The sequence below is a fragment of the Aotus nancymaae genome, unplaced genomic scaffold (assembly GCF_030222135.1).
Source record: "Aotus nancymaae isolate 86718 unplaced genomic scaffold, 86718_ANA_hifiasm-v0.15.2.pri h1tg000016l, whole genome shotgun sequence".
Classification (NCBI taxonomy): domain Eukaryota; kingdom Metazoa; phylum Chordata; class Mammalia; order Primates; family Aotidae; genus Aotus; species Aotus nancymaae.
Window position 1 is genome coordinate 5,738,348 of NW_026988428.1, and position 24,058 is coordinate 5,762,405.

General features: G+C 40.4%; 1 protein-coding gene and 1 non-coding gene across 2 annotated transcripts in view; both read left to right on the forward strand.

The window, feature by feature from the left end:
• Positions 1-18,760, forward strand: part of NDUFA12 (NADH:ubiquinone oxidoreductase subunit A12) — a 40,396-nt gene extending 21,636 nt beyond the window's left edge. The window contains exon 4 of the mRNA XM_064376693.1: positions 18,478-18,760. Coding sequence (XP_064232763.1) covers positions 18,478-18,658 — 181 coding nt within the window. The 3' untranslated portion in view covers positions 18,659-18,760. The remainder of the gene's footprint in view (positions 1-18,477) is intronic.
• On the forward strand, positions 15,117-15,256 carry LOC135275576 (U4 spliceosomal RNA). Its single transcript, XR_010343189.1, has one exon. It is a non-coding gene; the product is annotated as a U4 spliceosomal RNA (small nuclear RNA).
• Positions 18,761-24,058: the final 5,298 nt, after the last annotated feature.

Below are 24,058 nucleotides of genomic sequence, written 5' to 3' on the forward strand. Positions count from 1 at the left end.
CATTCATCTGATGATAGACACCTAGATTGCTTCTTCATCTTGGCTTTGTGAATAATGCGTCAGTGAACATGGGAGTGCACATATCTCTTCGGCATAATTCAGCAATCTTACTTCTGGGTATAATTCCTTTGGATATATACCCAGAAGTGGGATTGCTGAATCATATGGTAATTCTATTTTTAGTTTTCTGAGGAACCTCCATGCTGTTTTCCATAGTGCTACACTAATTTACATTCCCACCAACAATGCACAGGTTCCTTTTTTCCCTTTTCTTCTTTCTTTCTTTCCCTTCCTTCCTTCTTTCTTTCCTTCCTTCCTTCCTTCTTTCCTTCTTTCCTTCTTTCCTTCCTTCCCTCCCTCCCTCTCTCTCTCTCTCTTTCTTTCTTTCTTTCTTTTTTTTTTTTGTTTGTTTTTTGTCATGGTCTCCCTCTGTCACCCAAGCTGGAGTGCAATGGCACAATCTCAGCTCACTGCAACCTCCACTTCCCGGGTTCAAGTGATTCTCCTGCCTCAGCCTCCCAAGTGGCTGGGATTACAGGCATGAGCCACTACACTCAGCTAATTTTTATATTTTTAGTAGAAACGGGGTTTTACCATGTTGGCCAGGTTGGTCTGGAACTCCAGACCTCAGATGATCTACCCACCTTGGCCTCCCAAAGTGCTAGAATTACAGGTATGAGCCACTGCGCCCAGCCACAGGTTCCCTTTTCTTCACACCTTTGCCAACAGTTGTTATCTTCTGTCTTTTTGATAAGTCATTTTAGCAGATGTGAAGTGATATCTCATTGTGGTATTAATTTGCACTTCCCTGATGATTAGTGACAATGAGCATTTTTTTCATATAGCTGTTGGCCGTTTATATATCTTCCAAGAAATCTCCAGGTTCTTTGTCCCCATCAACTGCTTTTATTAAAGGTAGAGTCTTGGTATGTTGCCCAGGCTGAAGTGCAGTGGTGTGACCATGGGTCACTGCAGCCCTGACCTCCTAGGCTCAAGCGACCCTCCCACCTCAGCCTCCTAAGTTGCTGGAACTACAGCCATGTGCCACCATGCCTGACTAATTTTTAAAAATTTTTGTATAAAAACAGGGCCTCCCTATGTTGCCCAGGCAGGTCTGTAACTCCTGGCTCAAGTGATCCTCCCACCTTGGCCTATCAAAGTGCTAGGATTACAGGCATGAGCCTATAAGCCACCATGCCCAGCCACTTTGCCATTTTTTAATTGTGTTTTTTTGCTCTTGAGTTTTTTGAATTCCATATTATATATGGATGTATGTATTGTATGTATTTTGGCTATTAGCATTAGGGGGTCCTTTTGAAATGTCTTCATCATTCTTGGAGCACCTTTTACTTCCTGACACAAGGTGTTTCAGGTTCATCTTATAATTTCTCTGTTCCAGCCTTAGAGACGGCCATTTCTCTGAGGAGCCCTGTGTTTGTTTGCTTCCTTGTTTTTTAGTGGAGGGTGGTATTAGAAACTAAGATATGAATGTAATACATGCTTGCTCATCGTTATTGGAATGTCAGTGCTCCCAGGCCTTCTCAGTGAACAAGCTAGGGAACATATGTAATGATTGTGTGTCCCCATCAGTACCACTGATGGCAGTCCAACATTACAGGTTACACTATAGTTTTTTCCCTTTCCACATTTATAGCTGTTTTTTTTTTCTTAATATAGTTATTTGACCAATTCTACTGTGTGTAACTAAGTTTCCATTGCTGCCTTCTCATCCTCTTCCCCCACTTCCTCCTTATCCCAGTTTGCCTCCAGCACCCCAAACCAACTTGCCACTTCTCCTCTCCCTGTGTGGACAGGCTCTTTTCCCCATGCAGGCTCTGACACATCTTGCTGGATCCCCCCTCACACACCAATTGCAGATGTCTACTTTCCTTGGCCCCACTAATGGCTTTTGCACTCTGATTTACATTTTTAAAGCATCTCTATGGTTGTTGTGAAGAATAAAGGAAGAGGGGCAAGGCAAGTGTGGAAGCAGACTAATCACTTAAGAAGCTGTTGTATGTCATTGCCTGGGCTGTTGATGGGGCTGGACCAGGGAGCTAGTGATGCAGGTTGTGAGATTTGGGATCATATTAGTTGTCTATTACTGTGGAACAAGTTATCCCAAACTTAGCTTAAGACAGTAAACATTACCTCACAGCAATTTGAGTGTAGTTTAGCTGGATACCTCGGGCTCAGGGTCTCTCACAAGGTTACAATCGAGATCTCATCTGAGGCTGCCATGCTCCCAAGGTGTGACTTGGGAAGGACCCATTGCCGCACTTACTGATGTGGCTGTAGACAGACCTCAGAAGATTTGCTTCCAAGCTTACTCAGTAGACCTCTGCCTAGGCTACCTCATGACATGGCGTCTGACTTCCCCAGACCAAGGTGGAAAACACAGTCTTTTTAAACCTCATCTAGGAAGTGACATCCCGTACTTCAGCATTAGAAGCAAGTCAGTCAGTCCAGCCACACTTAAGAAGCGGGTATTATACCTGGGTGTGAATACCAGGAGGAGGTGATCATTGGAGGCCCTTTTAGAGGGTTCCAAGTAAGATGGGGTCAGCAGGATTTGCTGATTGATTGGCTTTTGAGAGAAAAAGCAGTCAGGATAAATTCAAGATTTTTGGCTCGAACTACTAGAGGTATAGTCACTGAGCTAGGGAGGAGTGGAGTAGGGGAGCAGGTTTGGAAGAGGTGGTCAAGAGTTCTACCTGGTCTATGTTAAGTATGAGAAGCTTGATAGATGATCACATGAGAAGGTGAGTAGACAGTTGAAAAGTAGCCTGTTGGTTAGGGTGGAGATTGGTGCTGGAAATAGGATTTTGGTTTGATTTAATCTAGTGTAGTATTCAACTTAACTTTATAAATTAAGGGTTGGGAGAATATGACCTTCAGTTAAATGCCTAGCTCTGTTATCCTGGAAACCAGATAAAATTGTATTAACTGTACTGCAACATAAAATCGACCTCTGATTGGGAAATTGCAGTTGGATTGAGAGGAATTATGAGTGCCTGGTGAGTGCTACTGCTCTTAGAACTGGCATGACCCTGGTGGGAAAGGGAATCCTGAAGCTATGCCTTTGGAGTTATTAGAGACAGTAGCTTTGGTGGAGCATGAGGGTTTTGAGTTAGGGAGCTCCTGCACCTGCCTGATGTTGCTCTCATCTCCCTCGAGCCTGTGCTGTGTCATCTAGGGAGTTAAAGAAAATGGCTTCTGGATGGCTGGGTGAGCTGTCACTTGCATGAACAACTGCACAGACTCCCAGGGAGAGGAACATTTGGCGCTGCCCAGCTGGCAAGCTGTGATTCGTGTCCTCTGTCCTGAGTTCTCAGGTGCCAAGTATGGCCTATGATAGTCTTATGAGTCTGTTCAGTAGCTGCATAATCTCACCTAGGGGAAGATTTCCCTTAGAGACATTAGTGTTTTTGATAGAATTTTAGTCAGCTTCTCTGTTTCACTTAATGTTCTCTAATCTTATGGGAAACATTAGAAATCTTATAGAAAAATGAGTTCATTTTATCTATGTGGTCTACAGACCTTCACTTTTTTGAATCTGCCAGCTGCCAGTAAAGGTTGCTAGGTCCACCAGTATAAAACCAAAGATGGTGGTACAAACTTCTTGGATGGGCAGTTGAGCTACATACACGTGCCTTGAAAATAAGAAATGGGGATTGCCTAGATCCTAACACAGTCTGCTTACAAACTTGATTGATTCAACAAATATTTATTGAGCACCCCCCTATATGTCAGGTCTTGATAGGTTTATATATTCACAGCAGTGAATTAAATATGTATGGTCTTTGTTCTCTTGTAGTTTACAGGTGCTCAATGAATACTAGTACTAATACTGTGTTATAATTTAGTGTCTGTTATTTTTGTTATAGTACCTTCATTTTCCTGTATGTTTTATTCTCTTATGAGATCAGCAACAAGATACTAATTTCTTCTTCAGGAATTTATATTAGTTTAATTTGATTGAGTAGAATACTCTGAAAGTATTTAAGTAGATAACAAATAACATTTTGTTTTATTTTGAGGCAGGGTCTCACTGTATCACCCAGGCTGGGGTTCATTGGTACGATCTTGGCTTACTGCAGCCTCGACCTCCCAGGCTTAAGCCATCCTCCTGCCTCAGCCTCTGGAGTAGCTGAGACTACAGGCATGGACCACCACACCTGGCTACTTTTGTTATTTTTTTTTTTTTCTAGAGACAGGGTTTTGCCGTGTTGCCTAGGCTGGTCTTAAACTCCTGGGGTCAAGCTATCTACCTGCCTTGGCTTCCCAAAGTGCTGACATTACAGGCATGAGCCACTATGCCTAGCCCAAGTACCATTCTATACTACTTACTTACTTTCTTTCTTTTTCTTTTTCTTTCTTTCTTTCTTTTGTTCTTGTTTTTATTTTGTTTGATACCACTTTATTGCCTTCAGTTTTATTCTAAAGTTATCTAATTGCCACCATCTATACAGTAACACACAAAAGTCTTCATTTTTGTTGTTATGGTAGTTAGGTTTTTTATAGAATCAGTGTAGAAAAGTAGAAAGTTTGGGCTATTTCATGCATAGCTGTATAAAATTATTGTTTTCATTTGTATCAAAAGAAATAAATATGCGCTGTTTGTGATTTGAAGTATTGGAACCTTGAAGTCCTTTGGAACAAGTTGATACGAAACAAGACATGGCCTGGATAGATTTTCCTCTATTGCATGTATACCGTTTTCCCACTTGGTGGCACTTTCTGTTCATTTCTTAGTAACATATCTTTCTCCCTCAGTGTAGTTACACTAGTCTTTCCTTGTACTTTGATTTTTCTTATTAAAATTAATGTACCAAAGTAATACATAAATACATCATTTAAAAAATAATATTGTATGTTAAAGGGTTTTCTTTTTTTAACAGAAAATAATTTTGTCCCTGAAATTTTTTCTGTGGCCAGGGCAAAATTGATAAATGGTTTTGCTCTTGAAAGGTAAATTTGTTTAAGATGCTGAACATCGTGGTGGTCAGCTGTTTTTCATTTGGCATGATATGTTCTAGAAGCCTTTGTAGAGAAACAGGGTGGCAGGTGGGGGCCATTACATGAAGGTGATAGACAGGAATCAAGGATGATTTATAGGTTTGGGACTTGAGTGGTTGGTACCATAATGTGGGGACCATTCACTGAGATGGGAAGACTTGTAGAAGGGCAGGTTAGTGGGGGTGGAGAATTAAAATCAGAAGCTTCTTTTTGGACATAGTAAGTGTATGATACCTGTTGTGAAATCCACATGATTAGATATATCAAGTAAACAGCTGGATATACGAATTGAGCTTAGGACAAAGGTCAAACATGCCAAACCAGCAAAGAACAATGGTAAGTAGCTAACAAGGTAGGAGGAAAGGGAAGAAAGATTTATATTTTAGGAAGGGAAGTCTTCTTGTTTTGATTGTTACCAAGAGGTTGAGTAAGATGATGACAGAAAATTGTGTGATTTGGCAATATGAAGTTCATTGAATCTACATAGAATCTGTTCTTGAAAGAAATGCAGAGAGATCAGGAAAGTTTACAGATTCTAGCAAAGGAGAATGAGTCACGTAGCCTGTAGTAGACATGTACTGTCAATATTGGACATATTTCCATTAATCCTTTTTAATCCTTTTTTTTTTTTTTTGAGACAGGGTCTCGCTCTATCACCCAGGCTGGAGTGCAGTGGCATGATTTTAGTTTAATACAACCTCTGCCTCCCAGGCTCAAGCAATTCTTGTGCCTCAGCTACCTGGGTAGCTGTGATTACAGTTGTCCACCACCACACCCAGCTAATTTTTGGGGGGGTTTTTGTTGTTGTTTTTTATAGGGATGGGATTCCACCATGTTAGCCAAGCTGATCTCAAACTCCCGGCCTCGTGATCAACCTGCCTCGGCCTTCCAAAGTTCTGAGGTTACAATGTGTGAGCCACTACACCTGGCCAATTTTTAATCTCTTTTATGTAGTTGTGTTTGTAACCATATTCCGTTTTACTTGCTTTTTTCCATTAATATTGTAAGCAGTTTTTCATGTTATTAAAACAGTCCTTATAATTAGCATTAAAATATTTTTTCCAATTATAAGAATATACAATAATTATAGAACATTTGGAAATCCAGAGAAATATTCATAGAGGTAGAAACAAAAATAAGCTCAGATCCTTTGGCCTGGAAGCAGTAGGGTTAATATTTTATTCACTGATTCAACAACTATTTGAGAGTCTGCTTTTGGGTAGAGAAAGAATGTTTTGGCAGTGTTTGTTTTAGAGATGGGGTCTTGCTGTGTTGCACAGGCTGGAGTGCAGAAGCTACTTAGAAGTGCAATCATAGACACTACAGCCTTGAACTCCTGGGCTCAAGCACTCCCCCGACTCAGCCTCCCATGTAACTGGGACTATAGAAGAATGTTTTTCTTTGTTTTTGTTTTTGTTTTTTTTTTGTGACGGAGTCTTGCTCTGTCGAGTGCAGTGGTGTAATCTCGGCTCACTATAACCTCCACTTCCTGGGTTCAAGTTATTCTCCTGCCTCAGCCTCCCATGTAGCTAGGATTACAGGCATGCACCACCACACCCAGCTAAATTTTTGTATTTTTAGTAGAGAAAGGGTTTCACCATGTTGACCAGGCTGGTCTTGAACTCTTGACCTCAAGTGATCCACGTACCTTGACTTCCCAAAGTGCTGGGATTACAGGTGTGAGCCACAGTGCCTGGCCCAGAGGAATGTTTTTAAAAGATCACAGTGTAGGCTGGGCACAGTGGCTCACGCTTGTGATCCCAGCACTTTGGGAGACCGAGGCAAGTGGATCACGAGGTCAGGAGTTTGAGACCAGCCTGTCCAATATGGTGAAACCCCATCTCTACTAAAAAATACAAAAGTTAGCTGGGCGTGGTGGCGCATGCCTGTAGTCCCAGGTACTCAGGAGGCTGAGGCAGGAGAATTGCTTGAACCCAGGAGGCAGAAGTTGCGGTGAGCTAAGATTGTGCCACTGCACTCCAGCCTGGGCAACAGAGTGAGACTCCATCTCAAAAAAAAAAAAAAAATCACAGCGTAAAACTGTAAAAAAATTTTGTAAAAATCAGAAAAACTGATTGTAGCTTATTGATCACACCTTCTTTAGAAGAAAGTTTATGATTATAAACAATATACATACACATTTCTCATATAATATATACATTATTTTGTAACTTGCTTCTCCCTCCCCTCACTTAATATGTCACAGACATGTTTCCTATCTCGTTAAATACTCTGTCAATTCAAGTATTTTTGTTTCTGTGGGACTTTTGTATTTAGAAAGGATTTTTGGGCAATTTGGATTTAAAATTAATATACTATTTATTATAGTTGCAAATTTTAAAACCTAATTGTTTTTCTTTTTTTAGGTTCGATTTATAAATAGGATAAAAAGATTAGTAAATTGAATTATTTTTGCATAAAATTAAAGAACAATCATTTTTTCTTGTGCTTTGATGAATGTTTGATAAACTCTAATGGAAAGGATTACATTGTCCTAAACAGTAATACCCATTTGCAAATTTAATTAATACATCCCATTAAGCATTTTAGGTCACATTTATAAATTGAACATATTTAATATTTGTTTTTTTCAATTCTTCAAATCCCCAGTGCATAGGCAGATTAACTTATCAAGCAAAATGTTCCTAAGCACTTAAATGACATTTGTTTACTCAAGCCCAAAACAGTGTCATCCTCCAGTCTAATTTCTCTAATGTCCAGTCTATTAGCAAGTTCATCCTGCTTTCATTTCTGAGTATATCCCACATCTCATCACTACCTCGGTGACTGTTACCCTAGTCCAAGGCACAATGATCTCTTGCCTGGACACCTACAATCACCTCCCAACTGGTTTGATAACATTCCTGCCGTGCACTAATGTTCTCAACATTCTAAGTGTTTAGAGTGCCTATTTTAAAATGTAAATCAGATCACATCAAGTCTGCTCAGAATGATCCAGTGGCTTCCCATCACAGTGAGAGTAAAAACCCCAACTCCGTCCATGGTCTGCAAGGCCTTATGTGATCACAGTCTGCATGCACTGTCCTAGTCACTGCCCTGTTGACTCTGACTTGGCCACATTGGCTTTCCTGCTTTTCCTTGAACAGTGAGCCTACTCCCAGCTCAGTCTGTGCTAGCTGTTTCCCCAGATTTTGCATGGCTCACACACCTTCACTTTATTCAAGTGCCCATCTGGTAGCTCTTCAGGTGATCTAGTCCGTAGAGCCCTGTTCCCTCTCATACTCCATACTCTTCCCCTGCTCTAGCTTTTTCCTTAGTGGCAGTTACCTACCTCTGCTTAATATCGTGTTATATATTATTTAATTTCTTGTATGTTTCCCCAAATGCCATGTTAGAACAGTGCCTAGCACATAGTATTTCTGCAATAGATACTTGTTGAATGAATGAATGTACATATACTATTTTACTTGCAACAAACATTATTTTTTGGGTATGATAATCTGTTTTCTTCACTTTTTTTTTTTGAGACAAAGTCTCACTCTGTCGCTAGGCTGGAGCGCAGTGGTGCAATCTCAGCTCACTGCAAGCTCTGCCTCCCGGGTTCAAGCGATTCTGCCACAGCCTCCTGAATAGCTGGGACTACAAGCATATGCTACCACGCCTGGCTAATTTTTATATTTTTAGTAGAGACAAGGTTTTACCATGTTGACCAGGATGGTCTCCATCTCCTGACGTCATGATCTGCCCTCCTCGGCCTCCCAAAGTGCTGGGATTACAGGTGTGAGCCACGGCACCCAGCCAGTTTTCTTCACTTTAACTAGCTGATCCAAAATGACATGTTCTGCTACTCCTTCATAGCTTTTTAATAAGTTTGAAGCTAGATTTACCTCTGAATTACATTACAATTTCAGCCTGTCCTTTTTAGTACTTTGACCCTCTGAATCATTTGTTTTATATATATATATATATATAATTTTTTTTTTTTTTTTTTTTTTTTTTTTTGCCGGGGGTGGGGTGGTGGTGGTGGTGGTTTTTTTTGTTTTTTTTTTTTATTATTTTTGAGATAAGTTCTTACTCTGTCACCCAGGCCAAGTGTATTGCTATGATCATAACTCACTGCAACCTCAAAATCCTAGGCTCAAGCCATCCTTCTGCCTCAGCCTCCTGAGTAGCTGGGAGTATAGGTGTTTGCCACTATACCCAGCTAATGTTTTTGTTTTTGAGAGAGAAGGTATCAAACTCCTGGCCTCCAGTGAACCTCCCACCTTGGCCTCCCAAAGTACTGGAATTATATGTGACAACCAGTGTGCCTAGCCTGTTATAGTCTTTTAAGATACTATTTCTCTAAGTAATTTATATTCTCAGCATAAATATATTCAGTAGTATATGATGTTGATTTCTCTTTAAGTTCATGGATTCTGGGTTTTATTTTTTAAAATTTTTGGCAATTTAGCAAGTAAAAAATTGTACCTTGTTTTAATGTGCATTGCCTTGATTAAACTTCATTGTTTGCCACTGTAGTTTTTTCTTTGTTGACATCTTTTAATATTTTTTATTCATTTTTCTATTGGACATTTGACTTTCTCTGACTGTAATGGTAGATGAACCATTTTTTCTGTATATTACAAATATTTTCCCCTGTTTCTTTTAGCCTTTAATCCTGTTTATAGTTGCAGATGAGGAGGAGGTGAAGATAGTTAATGGGTATTAAAAAATAGAAAAAATAAGATTTAGTATTTGATAGCACAGTATGGTGACTATAGTCTGTAATAATTTAATTGAACATTTTTAAAAAACTGAGTATAATTGGATTGTTTGTAACACAAAGGACAAATGCTTGAAGGGATGGTTACCCCATTTTCCATGATGTGATGATCACACATCACATGCCTGTATCAAAACATCTCACCCCATAAATATATACACCTACTATGTACCCAAAAAAACTAAAAAATTATTTTTTTTAATTGAAATGTCTGTTTGCCATTTGTCTTCTTTTGAGAAATGTCTATTCAAATCTTTTGCCCATTTTTTAATCACATTATTAGATTTTTTTCCTGTAGAGTAGTTTGAGCTCCTTATGTAATCTGGTTATTAATCCCTTGTCAGATGGATAGTTTGTAAATATTTTCTCTTATTCTGTGGGTTGTCTCTTCACTTTGATGATTGCTTCCTTTGCTGTGCAGAAGCTTTTAAGTTGATGTGATCTCATTTGCCCATTTTTTTTGTTTGGTTGCCTGTGCTTGTAGGTTATTACTGAAGAAATTTTTGCCCAGACCAATGTCCTGGACAGTTTTCCCAATGTTTTCTTGTAGTGGTTTCATAGTTTAAGGTCTTAGATATCAGTCTTTAATCCATTTTGATTTGATTTTGTAAAATACAGCAAAAGATAGGAATCTAGTTTTGTTCTTCTGCATTTAGATATCCGGTTTTCTCAGAAGAGACTGTCTTTTCCCCAGCGTATGTTCTTGGCACCTTTAGTGAAAATGAGTTCCCTGCTGTTTTGGTTACCATAGCTCTGTAGTATAATTTTTCAAGACCCTTTTTTCTTTTTTGAAATGGAGTCTTGATCTGTCGTCCAGGCTGGAGTGCAGTATCACAATCTCGGCTCACTGCAGCCTCCACCTCCTGGGTTCAAGCAATTCTCCTTCGCTCCCTAATAGCTGGGATTATAGGCATGCGCTACCACACCTGCTGATTTTTGTATTTTTTAGTAGGGACAGGGTTTCACCATGTTGGCCAGGCTGGTCTCAAACTCCTGACCTCAAGTGATCCACCCACCTAAGCCTCCCAAAGTGCTGGGATTACAGGTGTGAGCTAACACACCCGGCTGCTCTGTAGTATAATTTGAAGTCAGGTAATGTGATTCCTCCAGTTTTATTCTTTCTGCTTAGGATAGCTTTGACTATTCTGGGTCTTTTGTGGTTCCATATATATTTTAGGATTTTTTTTCTATTTTTGTGAAGAAAGTGATTGGTATTTTGATAGAGATTGCATTTAATCTGTGGATTGCTTTGGGTAGTGTGGACATTTTAACAATATTGATACTTCTAATCCATGAACATGGAATATATTTCCATTTTTTTATATCCTCTTCAATTTCTTTCACCAATGTTTTGTAGTTTTTTCAATTTTTACATGATAAGATCTATCAGCTTTTTTCTTTTTATGGCTTTTTACTTTTGACATTAATTTTACTAGCGATCCTTCATATTCTATGAATATCAACATATCCTATGATTATAAATATTCATTTTGTATCTGAGTATTATTATTTATTTTTATTTATTTATTTAGAGACAGAGTCTTGTTCTGTGTTGTCTCAGCTCTGTTGGCTGGAGCCAGACCTCACAATTTAAACTAAAACCTCATTGGCTAATAACTTAAAACTTTTCTAAACAGGTAAAAGCAATGGAGAGCTGGGACAGGCCTGTGAGCACATCCAGCCACAGATATTTTGGTTAAAGTACAATAACATAGAATGTACTACATGCCTGTAGGCGTAGCATGTTTAACAGCTACATAAATAGGGCTTAACAAAGAGCTACTAGCACACTTATTCTTTAACAAGAAAGGAAACTTTAAAAAGGAACTTTTCTACTTCCCACAATTCCCTCCTCTTTTACTTTATAATTTTACTTTTTAAACTATCTTTTTAACATGTTTTGGCTTAGTTGTTCTGCCTGAGTCTTTAAAAATTTCTGTTTTCTTTTTACACTATTTCTTTCATTAGTTTTACTTTCTGTCTCTCTATCTTTCACACACACTTTCTCTTACCATCTTTTTACATACCTTTTCTTTCTTATTTCTAACATTTCGCTGGCCTGAGCGAGACTTGCCTTGGGCTTTTGTAGTTGCTGCTCGTGTTGCTGGTCTTCTCCCCTGCTGGGGCAGGTGCAGCGCCTGTCTGCCCTGCAAGGTTCCCGGTGTCCAACCTGACTGTCTTGCTGCTGCTGCTGCTGCTGCTACTTTCCAGCCTCTCCCACTGCCGCCTCTGCGGAGCCTCTCGCTGTGGCACCCCTTGCCACAGCCAGTGTCCTTGCAGGCGACCTCCACCACTGCCATCCCCACACAGGCCACTTGCCACTTCCAATGCCACCTGCACTGCTTCCTTACTCCCGGCCCTGCCGTTGGCAGGTGCACTGCCACTTAGAGCAGCCTGGCCCCTGTGCGCCTGTGACCTTCGCCTCCCTGGGCCCCACCCCAACGGGCAGCTGACCCAGCCACAGGCACCCCTGCGGTCCTCTCAGCAGCAAGATGGTCCAAGTTTGGACGCCCAGAACCTTGCGGGGCAGACAGGCGTGGCACCTGCGCCAGCAGGGGAGAAGACCAGCAGCATGAGCAGTAAAGGTCCTAAGGGGCCTTTACTGGGGCTCCTCTGGAGCCTTCTTGGCTACCTTTTGCCTTTTTCCAGGGGAGGATTCTATCTGTCCCCCTCGCCCTTTCGGAGGTCTCTCTCACTCCTCTCTACTTTTGTTTTGCTCAGAGGCCGTATGAAAAGATTGCAGATGTTGCAGAGAGAAACCACTCATACTGCTCTCTCGCATGCACACTTACACATACTTAACCTTTAGAATTTTGACCAAAGCTTGAAGCCCGTTTTCCCCTGGCATTGCTAAAAGACCAGGTTGATTTATTCCTCGTACCAGGTGGGTCTTGGCTGGAGACCACTCTGGAGGGGAATGTGTCCCATCTGTGTCACCAATTTGTGGACATAGATGTTCACTGTCGCAAAGAAAAATTAGTACTGGGACAAAGGATCTTTCAGCAATGCAATTTTTACTTCCTGGGCTGCAGGAAGGGTACTCTAAGAGTACACTTAATTAATCTGTTGGCATTATTAATCTATATGGAATCACTGATGACTCTGGAAAGCTAACTTGTTTTGTTTATCTTTTTGTACACTCCTCTCAACTTATACCTAATGGTGTATTTTTTTCCCCAACAAAATCATCCTAGCATAATTTGTTGAGAAATGTTTACTGTCCTCAATGATTTGAAATGTGTTTCACCTTATATACATTTTAGTCTGTTTTGTGGATTTTGTTTTTCTAATTTCTACTTGTTCTTCTGGGCCAGTTGTCATAGCATTCTGATGTTTGAGACATTCATTTAATGTCTGATGATGCCAATGTCAGCCTTTCTGATGGTTCTGAGTTTTCAAAATTTTCTTAGATGAACTTCCAGCTGAAGCTTACAATCATATTGTCAAACTCTGAGAAGAACCCCATTGGGATTTTCATTCAGATTGCACCTAATTAAATAACAGTTAGTGTGCTAACAAGGTTTGAATTGCCGTCTTATAATGAACCATATTTGGTTTTTAAATTTGTTAAATGTATCAATCCCATCCTGGGGTTAAATGGATCTAAGGGGTTTTGTGGATACCATAATCCCAATCCAGCTTTGTCTATTGATTGAAAGTTAAATTTCTAATCAAAAGATTCTTGAGTCAACCATTAGAAGGCTGTGTTCAAGCCTCAGCTCTGTAACTTACATCATGTGGCACCATGGGAAAGTCATTATAATCCTGTTTTGTAGACTTTAGAATACCTTAATGAGTACTAAATAAGTGAAAGAACAATATGTGTGCAAATATCTCATAAATTAAAGTGAGTTGGAGTAATAGCTTTAGTGTGATTAATATTTTTACTTCAAAAAACATCGTGGAGTTTTTCCTTAGTCTTTCATACTTATTTTTTGAAAATTTCAAAAATCTTTGGCATTTCTAGGCCAGGCGTAGTGGTTCACATTCTGTAATCCCAGTACTTTGGGAGGCTGAGGCAGGCAAATCACCTCAAGTCTGGGAGTTCAAGACCATCCTGGGCAACATGGTAAAACCTTGTCTCTACTAAAAATACAAAAATTAGCCAAGTGTGGTGGTTTGTGTCTGTAATCCCAGATCTTCGGGAGGCTGAATCACTTGAACCCGGGAGGCTGAATCACTTGAACCCAGGAGGCAGAAGTTGCAGTGAGCCAGGATTTTACCATTGCACTCCCACCTGGACAAACAGAGCAAGACTCTGTCTTAAATAAATAAATAAAAATAATAAATCTTTGGCATTTCTAGTCTTAGTGATACTAAGTGAAAATATCTGAAACAGTATGGTCTGAAGCCAGTCTGTAATCCTAGCACTTTGGGAAATTGAGAGAGGAAGATTGCTTAAGACCAGGAGTTTGAGACCAGCCTGCCTGGGGAGCATAAAGACCACATCTCTACAAAAAAAAATTTTAAATTAGCCCAAGTGTGGTGATGTGCACCTGTAGTCCTAGCTACTTAGGAGGCTGAGGCAGGGGGATCACTTCAGCCCAGGAGTTTGCGGCTGCAATGAGCTGTGATGACACCACTGCAGGCTTTGATTCCTTAACTTCACCAGGAAGAAAGAGTCAAAGTAGTATTGTATATTTCAAAGTAGCTAAAAGAGAGGACTTGAATTGTTTCCAATACAGAAATATCAAATACTCAAAGTGATGGAGATACTTTAGAGACTTGATCAGCACACATTCTGTGCATGTAACAAAGTATCAAATGTACCCCCACAAATATGTAAAATGTTATGTATCAATTAAAGGAAAAAACCTATCTATATTGTTGCTGTTGGCTCTTATTTGGTGGTTTGTTTCTGGCAATTTTCTGAAAGAGAACATTAAACTTTCTTATCTTTGTTATTAATACAAAACACTCTTTAGGAATGTTTTCATTTGCAATGTTTTTTTTAATGTATTTTATATTGTATGTATGTTTTTATTTCTTAAATTTTCTTTTCGGCTGTTTTAGTTTTTCTTCACAAATAAATCCCTCTGTTTTCTGCTTTGAGTGGCACACATCCTCAAACTGAGGGGCTGTGTAAGTGAAGCAGCATGTTTTCAAAGAAGGAGAAAATCTCCCTCCCCTGTTCTCAGACACACTTTTTCTTCTTATACAACTGAAAATAAGATTAACCATTTATGGGATTTATTGCTGTTAGAGTTGTGTTGCAAGTTTAAGCTTCATTCCCAAAAGTTAAAATAATTCGGTGGAGGAGATTATAGTAATTATGATTTAATATCTTCATTTTCCACTTATTTTGATACAACTTCAATATGTTTGAGTACTGAGTTTTTTCCCAATGTAATTTTTTTTTTTTTTTTTTTACGGCTTTGAGCAGTGGCAGTATCGTAGCTAATGAGGTTTATCTGAAGCGTGATTATTGCTAATTGAAAACTTTTCCCAATACCCTGCCATGGTGACTTGAAATACAGTCAGCATTGGCAATTTTTGGCAGTCTCTATGAGGACTGAATATATATATAAATATATATATTTTTTCTCTACAAATAGTCTTCCCTTTTGTATTTGTAATCTTTTTCCTTTCTCTCTGTCTCTTTATTTACAGTTTCACTGACTGTATCAAGTATATATAATTTTATACTTTGTCCTTTAAGTTAATAACTGGGATATAAAATTGAAGTGAGTCTAATGCCAACTGCAACACAATTTTCTAAACAATGCAGTTAGTACATTGGCTTATTTACTTATTTATTTGTTTTGAGACAGAATCTCACTGTGTCACTCAGCCTGGCGTGCAGTGGCAAGATAGCTCACTGCAACCTGCCCCTCTCAGGCTCAAGTGATTCTCATGCCTCAGCCTCCCAAGTAGCTGGGATTACAGGTGCGCACCACCACGCCTGGCTAAGTTTTGTATTTTTAGTAGAGATGGGGTTTTGCCATGTTGGCCAGGCTGGTCTCAAACTTCTGGCCTCCAGTGATCCACCCACCTCAGCCTCCCAAAGTGCTGGGATTACAGGCATGAGCCGCTGTGCCCAGCTAAATTTTTTAAAATAACTTAAAAGTCAGTATCTCTGGCCAGGTGCAGTGGCTCATGCCTGTAATCTCAGCACTTTGGGAGGCTGAGGCCATTAGATCACTGGAGGCCAGGAGTTCGAGACCAGCCTGGACAACATGGCGAAACTCCATCTCTATTAAAAATTAAAAAATTAGCCCAGCATGGTGGCACATGCCTGTAATCCCAGCTACTTGGGAGGCTGAGGAGAGAATCACTTGAGCCCAGGAGGCAGAGGTTGCAGTGAGCCAAGATCACACCATTGCACTCCAGCCTGCACCATAGAGTGAGACTCTGTCTCAAAAAAAATAAATAAATAAAGCTCTCTTGTGTGGCAGTCTGAAAGATATGATTTGTTTACCCCTTATTTAATAATAATAGCAACAAGGGTTATATTTGCCTAGCAGACTGTAAACATTTCTTATAATTCTTTATAAACTGCCATAATGGGTATAGTTTATTATTTATTCATTCCCTGATTCTTGCATGTAGACTTGCTAGGATAAATATTTCAGATTTGTATATTGTGATAAAAATTATCTTTTACTTTTTTGGAGCATTTTCCATTTCTCCATGAGCTCTTCAGTTCCTCACTTAAGTAACTGAATAGGCATAAGCTTAGGACTGTGGTTCCTTAAATATCATTTTAACCTTCAGGAGTCTTGACAGCAATTTTTTGAATAAAATTTTTCTTTAGTTAAACTGACTCAGCAAAGTAAAAGTTAAATATTTCTGCTGTGCTTTAAGCTCACAAAGCCCCCTGATAAGCGACAGCCTTGACTTTAACAGCTAATCCCTCCTCTGAGTGGTTAGTAGAGCATGGTTCACCACCATCAGCTTACAAGGGCTTCAGCGCTCATATGCTCATAAGAATGATTATGGTTTATTGGTCCAGGTCACTTTCACTAATCCCCAGCTTCCTTTAGAGGTTGTAAGACAGACAGTGACCTAGCTTGTACAGCCTTCTGCATTCTTCATTGTATAAGCTGATCGTGATACAATTATCTTTAGATACAAATATAGCAACTGTAATCATATTTTATCTCTATTCAGACTGGATTTTAGCCAGTTACCTAGCAGTGTCTATCAATTACTGCTAGCAAATATTCTTAGGCTTACATAGCAACAAAAATTTTTCTCATTAGCTTTAGTTTTAGTTATTCCACTGAAACATCCTTCTCTTGTCCTTTTCTCTGGAGCTAGATAATCACCTTTTTTCCCCCTTGGGGCTGCAGTTCTGTGGCTGTCCCCTCATTTCCGCCCCCACCCCGCCCAATAGGATCATCTCTGTCTTGTGAGCTCCAGGTCTCAAGGGTTGGTACGAATTCACTCTCCCCTTATTTCCCATGTAAACCCCTCAGCTTAGCTTCCTGCTTGATCGCACTCTTTGTTCCACAAACTGATTCCTCCTTTCCCTGTCATTAGCAGCAGTATCACTGGTCTCTTCTCTTTCGACTCCAGGTATCCAGCTTTTAGGTCTGATTTCTGGAACATATCCTCTTAAATTAAATTGTTAAGCACTTACAACTGAAATATTTGTGAATTGGGGGCTGATTTAACTTTTTTTTTTAAGACAGAGTCTCACTACGTTGCCCAGGCTAGTTTCGAACTTCTGGCCTCAAGTGATCCTCCCGCCTCGTCTTCCTACAGTGCTGGGATTATAGACATGAACCACTGTGCCTGGCCCTGATTTAATTTTTTAATATAACAAGTTTAAATTTTTAATATAACAAGTTGCATATTCTCTAGTGTTGATATTCACACACTTGAATTTACAATGCATCAGAGACTCTTCTTAGCAGGAGCTTCATGGGTTTTAAACTAGACCTTCATGAGCCAGAGTAACCTGAGCATACTGAAAATCTAGAATCAGCCTCTAGCATCTAATAGTAATACTGTATTTTATCAATTCTAAAATGCATTTTTACATCTAAAATTGGAATACATATTATAATCAGTAGTGTGCCATAATTTATTTGGTAGCATCTTTTCTTTCTTAGAGGGAGATAAAATAATGGCATGTCTGAAAATGGATGGTGTCAGATTTGATAAAATACAGTAATGGGCCAGGCATGGTGGCTCACGCCTATAATCCCAGCACTTTGGGAGGCTGAAGTAGGAAGATCTGTTGAGCTCAGAAGTTCGAGATCAACCTGGGCAGCATAGTGAGACCTCATTTCTACAAAAATGTTCTAAAAGTTAGCCAGGCATGGTGGCATGCTCTTGTAGTCCCAGCTACGTAGGAGACTGAGGTAGGAGGATCACATGAGCCCAGGAGTTCAAGGCTGCAGTCAGCCATGATTGTGCTTCTGCATTCCAGCCTGGGTGACAGAGTGAGACACTGTCTCAAAAAAAAAAAAAAAAGAATGAAAGAAAATGAAGAAAAAAATGCAGTAATGAGAACCGTAGCTAACTTTTGTTGAGTATCTGCCACACATAAGAATTTTTCTATGTGCTTTATGTATATTGTCTCCTTCTATCTTTATACCATCCCTGAGGAATAGGGATATTCAGATGGAAAAAAACTAAGGCATAGAAAAATTCAGCTAGTAAGTGATGGCGCTGAGGCTTGAACCCAAGCAACAGAATAGTTCCAGGGCTGCCTTTTTAACCCTCCTTCCGCTGTGCTGTTTTGCCTCTTCATAACTCTTTGGGTTTCTTTCCCCCTCTTTAAGGCATCGTTGGCTTCACAGTATGACTGATGATCCTCCAACAGTAAAACCACTTACTCCTCGTAAATTCATTTGGACAACCCATAAATTCAACGTGACTGGCACCCCAGAACAATATGTACCTTATTCCACCACTAGAAAGAAGATTCAGGAGTGGATCCCACCTTCAACACCTTACAAGTAAAGACAATGAAGAACAGTGTAAACATGCAAAATATGGAGCTTTCCATGTAATTACACTTTTACTGTTTACCATTAACTAGATTAAAATTGTTTGACTCAACAATGTCTTTCGTGCCTTTTTGCCCTTCACTTTGTTGTTTTCCAGTTGCAAAACAGATGCTTACAAACATGGTGATTGAAGTAGACTTGTATTGGGGTAGCTGCCTGGTTCACAGTTCCCTCTTCTGGAAACAGCCTCTGGGGTCATGTTTGTGCTGTGGGACCCTACCTCACTACCATAGTTTATACGGGAAGACGTAAACCAAGCCAAGCAAATCCAGATTTTCTCATGGGAATTTGGAACTTGAATGGAGAGACACAAAGGCTGAAAGTCATCAGAACTGGGTGGCTTTTATTGAAGCTCTCTAAGGGGGTTATCAGAGATATCCTATTTCCTGAGTCTGGTTCTTTAACGGTTCATTTAAAACTGTAAACTATCCTAGGCTCTGTTCCAATATATTCTTAGTTCTTTAAGCTAATTAGAGTCACAGATTTTTTTTTGTTGCTTACAAAGGAAAAAAAAGAAAAACTTAATATCAGGATTGGTACCAGAGGTAGACAAAAGACTTTCAAGGAAATGTGGGATCTTTGGAATTGGTTGTTCCGTCTGGTAGGATGAAAGGTGGTGCCACATCCTTCTGTATTCTGGATGGAAAGCTCACAGTTCCAGTGACCAAAGAGCTTATCAGGCTGTCTTTAGTCACCAGGATCCACGAGCCCCCTGAGGAAAAGGCCCTCGGAGACTGGTTAGCAGCCACCATGGAACGATTTAATAGCAATATGGAGTCAGGTGGTTGTTTCCAAGGGCATTGAATGACTTAAGAGAGAATAAACCTTGATTCTCAAATCTCAACTCAAGGCATCGAGTGTGTAAAAGGAAAATAAATCTTGGGACCCCAAAATTACTAAGCCAAGGGAAAAGTCAAGCTGGGAACTATGTCAAGCAAACCTGCCTCCCATTTTATCCCTAAATAAGCTATTAATAGCTACAAAGATAAAAAGTTACGTATATCCCTCCTTGAAATTCCTCGTGGACAAAGGACAGACAAAACTCAAAGTCATCTCTGAGGCTTACCGGAGACAAATGCATATCTGATTGCTTCCTCTGCCCTATTGTTAATGTAAAAATTCAGATTCACTGAGCCAGACTAAATTGTGTATTCAGTGGAAGGCTGATCAAGGACTCAAAAGAATGCAACCTTTTGTCTGTTATCTACTTATGACCTGGAAGTCCCCGCCTCAGGTTGTCCTGTCTTACCTGACAGAACCAGTGTACAGCTTACACATACTGATTGATGTCTCACGTCTCCCTAAAATGTCTAAAAGCAAGCTGTACCCCGATCACTTTGGGCACATGTTGTCAGGACCTCCTGAAGCTGTGTCACAGGTACATCCTTAACCTCAGCAAAATAAACTTTCTAAATGGATTGAGACCTGTCTCAGATACCTTTTGGTTTATAAGTGAAACTGTTTAAGGGATAGAGTGGGACCCTGGCTGTTGGTATAGGGACATCTAGAAGGAACTATAACAATGGTCCTCGCCCTTGGCTGCATATTAACTTTTTTGTTTGAGAGGGAGTCTTGCTCTGTCACCAGGCTGGAGTGCAGTGGCACAATCTTGGCTCACTGCAACCTCTACCTCCCGGGTTCAAGTAATTCCCCTGCCTCAGTCTCCTGAGTAGCTGGGATTACAGGTGCACACCACCATGCCAGCTAGTTTTTTGTATTTTAGTAGAGACAGGGTTTCACCATGTTGGCCAGCATGGTCTCGATCTCCTAACCTCGTGATCCACCTGCCTCAGCCTCTTAAAGTGCTGGGATTACAGGCATGAGCCACCACTCCCAGCCTAGCTTTTTCATAATCCAGAAGCCCAGGCAATTAGACCAGCATCTCTGAGGGTAGGATACAGGCATCAGTAATTTTTAAAACCTCTCCCTGTACCCACCTCCATTTTGCAGCCAATGTTTTGAACTACCATGCTAAAAAAAAAACACAAAAAAAACAGTTCTTTTGAAACTCTTCCTCAGTCATAAGACACTAATCTATCTCAGCCCAGTCCCCTGAGTATCCCTTACTTAGCTGGATCATGTTGAATTCAGTGCCTTCAAAGATACTGTATTCAGTGTGCTGTTTTGGCTTTTTGAGCCCTGGATTTTCAAGACAGCGTATAATACACAGATGTTTTGCACTTATTTACCTGGTGACCTGAAAAGCTGGCAGAGCAAAAACAGTCCCTGTATGTGGCCCAGTCTGCAGTCCAAGTAGCTCTGCTGCTCAGCCTTCTCAAAGTGTCTGGCTGATTTGGAGACTTACCGAAGTTAGAGACAAATTTCTCCAGGAGCATCACAGTGGAAGCCCACAGGACTTTGGAGCAATGTCAGACTCCCTTCTGGAAGATTACTATTCTCCTTTTGAGAAACAGTTCTAATTTGCTACTGGGGATGTTGGAGACTATGGGACACCAGGTGCTATTTAATCCACCTACTCATAAAGTTCACCATTTCCAGTGGCACGCCATCATCTAGCAGATGACACCAGACAGACCATGAGGACACATTTTGTTTGTATGAACAGATTTCTCCCCACTCTGCCTTTAACTACTCTATTTCCACACCTTGCCCCTACCAATCTGTCCCTTTACCCTTGTGGAGAATTATTGTCCAATTAACTGAGAACAAAAAGTGCCAGACCTGGCTTACAGATATCATGAATTATATGCAAATATCAGCTAGAAATGGTGTGTATTTGGGATGGTCTTGAAGGACAGTAGAGGGCAAATCTCAATTTGTAGGCAGAATTCCAAGCACTACCTTTTATCATGTACTTATTTGACTTGAAGGAAACATGATCTGAGGTGAAGATCTATAACCATAACCAGTCACTGGCTAGATGGTCAGAGATTGAAAAAAGCAACATTGAAGATTCATGTAAAAGTTTTGGGAAGAGCTTGGCCAATGAAACTTGAGGCTTGGATCTATAATCCAAGATTTAGAACAAAGTAGTCAGATGATTACTGAGGTCACCTTCCGAGAACAAATCTTTGTCTCAGCGTCTGCTTCTGGAAGATCCCAACAGAAAACACACATCTAAGCCCAGTAACCTCATTGCAGCTAGTTCATTGCAGTGGACTTCTTCCATATTGGAGGAAGAGCTGATTGGTTTTTGTGGGAATAGGCACTTGTTCTGAATTTGGGTCTCGTTTCTGAATTTGGGTCTTGCCTATGCCTTGGCCAACATCAATATTCCTGGGCTTAGAATGCCTTCTGCCTTGTCATGTGTAGGACTTCACAGGAAAGAAAAGAGGCAATGGCGACTGTGGGAGTCCCTGCTCGTGTTGGTGATGTGCCTGTTGGCCTACCTCTCAGTTACCACCTCTCATTTCTCCCTCTATCACCCATATATGTCAGCCACACAAGCCTCTTTCTAATCTTCAAAGACTGGATTTATTCTTGTCATGGGTCTTTGCACTTGCTCTTCCTTCTGCCTAGAATATTAACATCTTTGTGTTGCTCCTTCTTTTTGTGCCATTCATATCTTGCAAGTATCACCTCCTCAACAGAATGTTCTGTGTCCAGCTAATCTAAAGTAGCTTCCTCAGGAACTTCCTAGTATTTTTTATTTATAAAACTTCCTTGTTTTGTTCTCTTCATAGTACTTGTTGTTCCTTTTAGGAAAGGCCTGAACAAAATTATTCCAGTAAAGAATCTGTGTATTGAGCATTTACTGACCACCCACTGTCCACCTACAAAGGCCCTCTACATGTAGACACAATGAAGCAAAACTGTGTTGATTAGATTTAGGGCTGGGCCCAGTGGCTCACGCCTATAATCCCAGCACTTTGGGAGGCTGAGGCAGGCAGCTCACCTGAGGTCAACAGTTCCAGACCAGCCTGACCAACATGGCAAAAACCTGTCTTTACTAAAAATACAAAAATTAGCCAGGTGTGGCAGCATGCCTCTGTAGCCCCAGCTACTCAGGAAGCTAAGGTAGACCTGTCTGAATCCAGGAAGCAGAGGTTGCAGTGAGCTGAGATTGTGCCACTGCACTCCAGCCTGACACACAGAGTGAGACTCTGTCTCAAAAAAAAAAAAAAAGATTTAGTAATTTTTGCTGGAGGTGAGATACTGACTGAAATTAAACAGCAGCAGCCCAGAACAGCAAATTCTGAAGTTTCAAAAGGTAAGAGTCCTTGTGAGGAATAACATTTAAACATGCAAATAGTTATACATAGGAAATTTCTAAAGTTTCACTGAGCAATTATTATAGCAAAAAAAAAAAGTACACTAATTACTGTGATGTCATGCTATGTTTCCAAAAAATTGGTGATCATTTCAAGGGTCTGCAATCACTTGGGTGAATCAGCTTGCAAAGACCCCTAGATCCACATCCCAGCTTTAAGTCATCCTTCTTTGAATGGAGAAGTCCTGTTCCTAACGTTCTTCTCAAATACAAGTTAATTCATACACTGGTGCCAAGTGCCTATAGTATGAAATGCAGTCACATCATAAGAGCTTAGTAATGGAGCCATATTTATCAGCTCTGGCTCCAGGAAGGTCATGTCTGTGTATGTTGTTTGTTTGTTTGTTTGTTTTAGACAGAGTCTCACTCTGTCGCCCAGGCTAGAGTGCAGTGGAGTGATCTTGGCTCACTGCAACCTCCACCTCCTGGATTCAAGCGATTCTCCTGCCTCAGCCTCCCAAGGAGCTGGGATTACAGGTGCATGGCACCATGCCTGGCTAATTTTTGTATTTCTAGTAGAGATGGGGTTTCACCATGTTTCCCAGGCTGGTCACCAACTCCTGACCTCAAGTGATCCACCTGCCTCAAACTCTCAAAGTGTTGAGATTACAGGCATGAGCCACGGTGCCCAGCCAGAAAAGTTGTTTGCCAGGCTGATGTCTGGTGTCTAAGAACCTGTTTCCACATGTGGCTGAAGTACATTTCATTCACACTCTTCAATGATGTGAACCAGTAAATTTCCCCAACTATTTTCTTATAGCTGGACTTAGAGTCTATATTGACTTATGCTTCTTTCACTTGCAGCTGAATGTCCTCGCTGGTACAGCATCCTTATGACTTTATTACTTCTTCTAGAAAACAAATTTTCTAGTAACAAAATTTGTTACTGCTATGTACCATCTTCCTTCCTTCTTACCTTCCTTCCTTCCTTTCCCTGTCCTTTCCCTTTTCCCCTTCTCCTTCCCCTTTCTGCTTTCCTTTCCTTTTTTTCCAACCCCTCCTCTCTCCCCTCTCCTCCTCTCCCTTCCCCTCCCCTCCCCTCTCCTCTCCTTTTTTTTTTTTTTTTTTTTCAGAAACAGATTCTTGCTCTGTTGCCCAAACTATAGTGCAGTGGTGCAAACA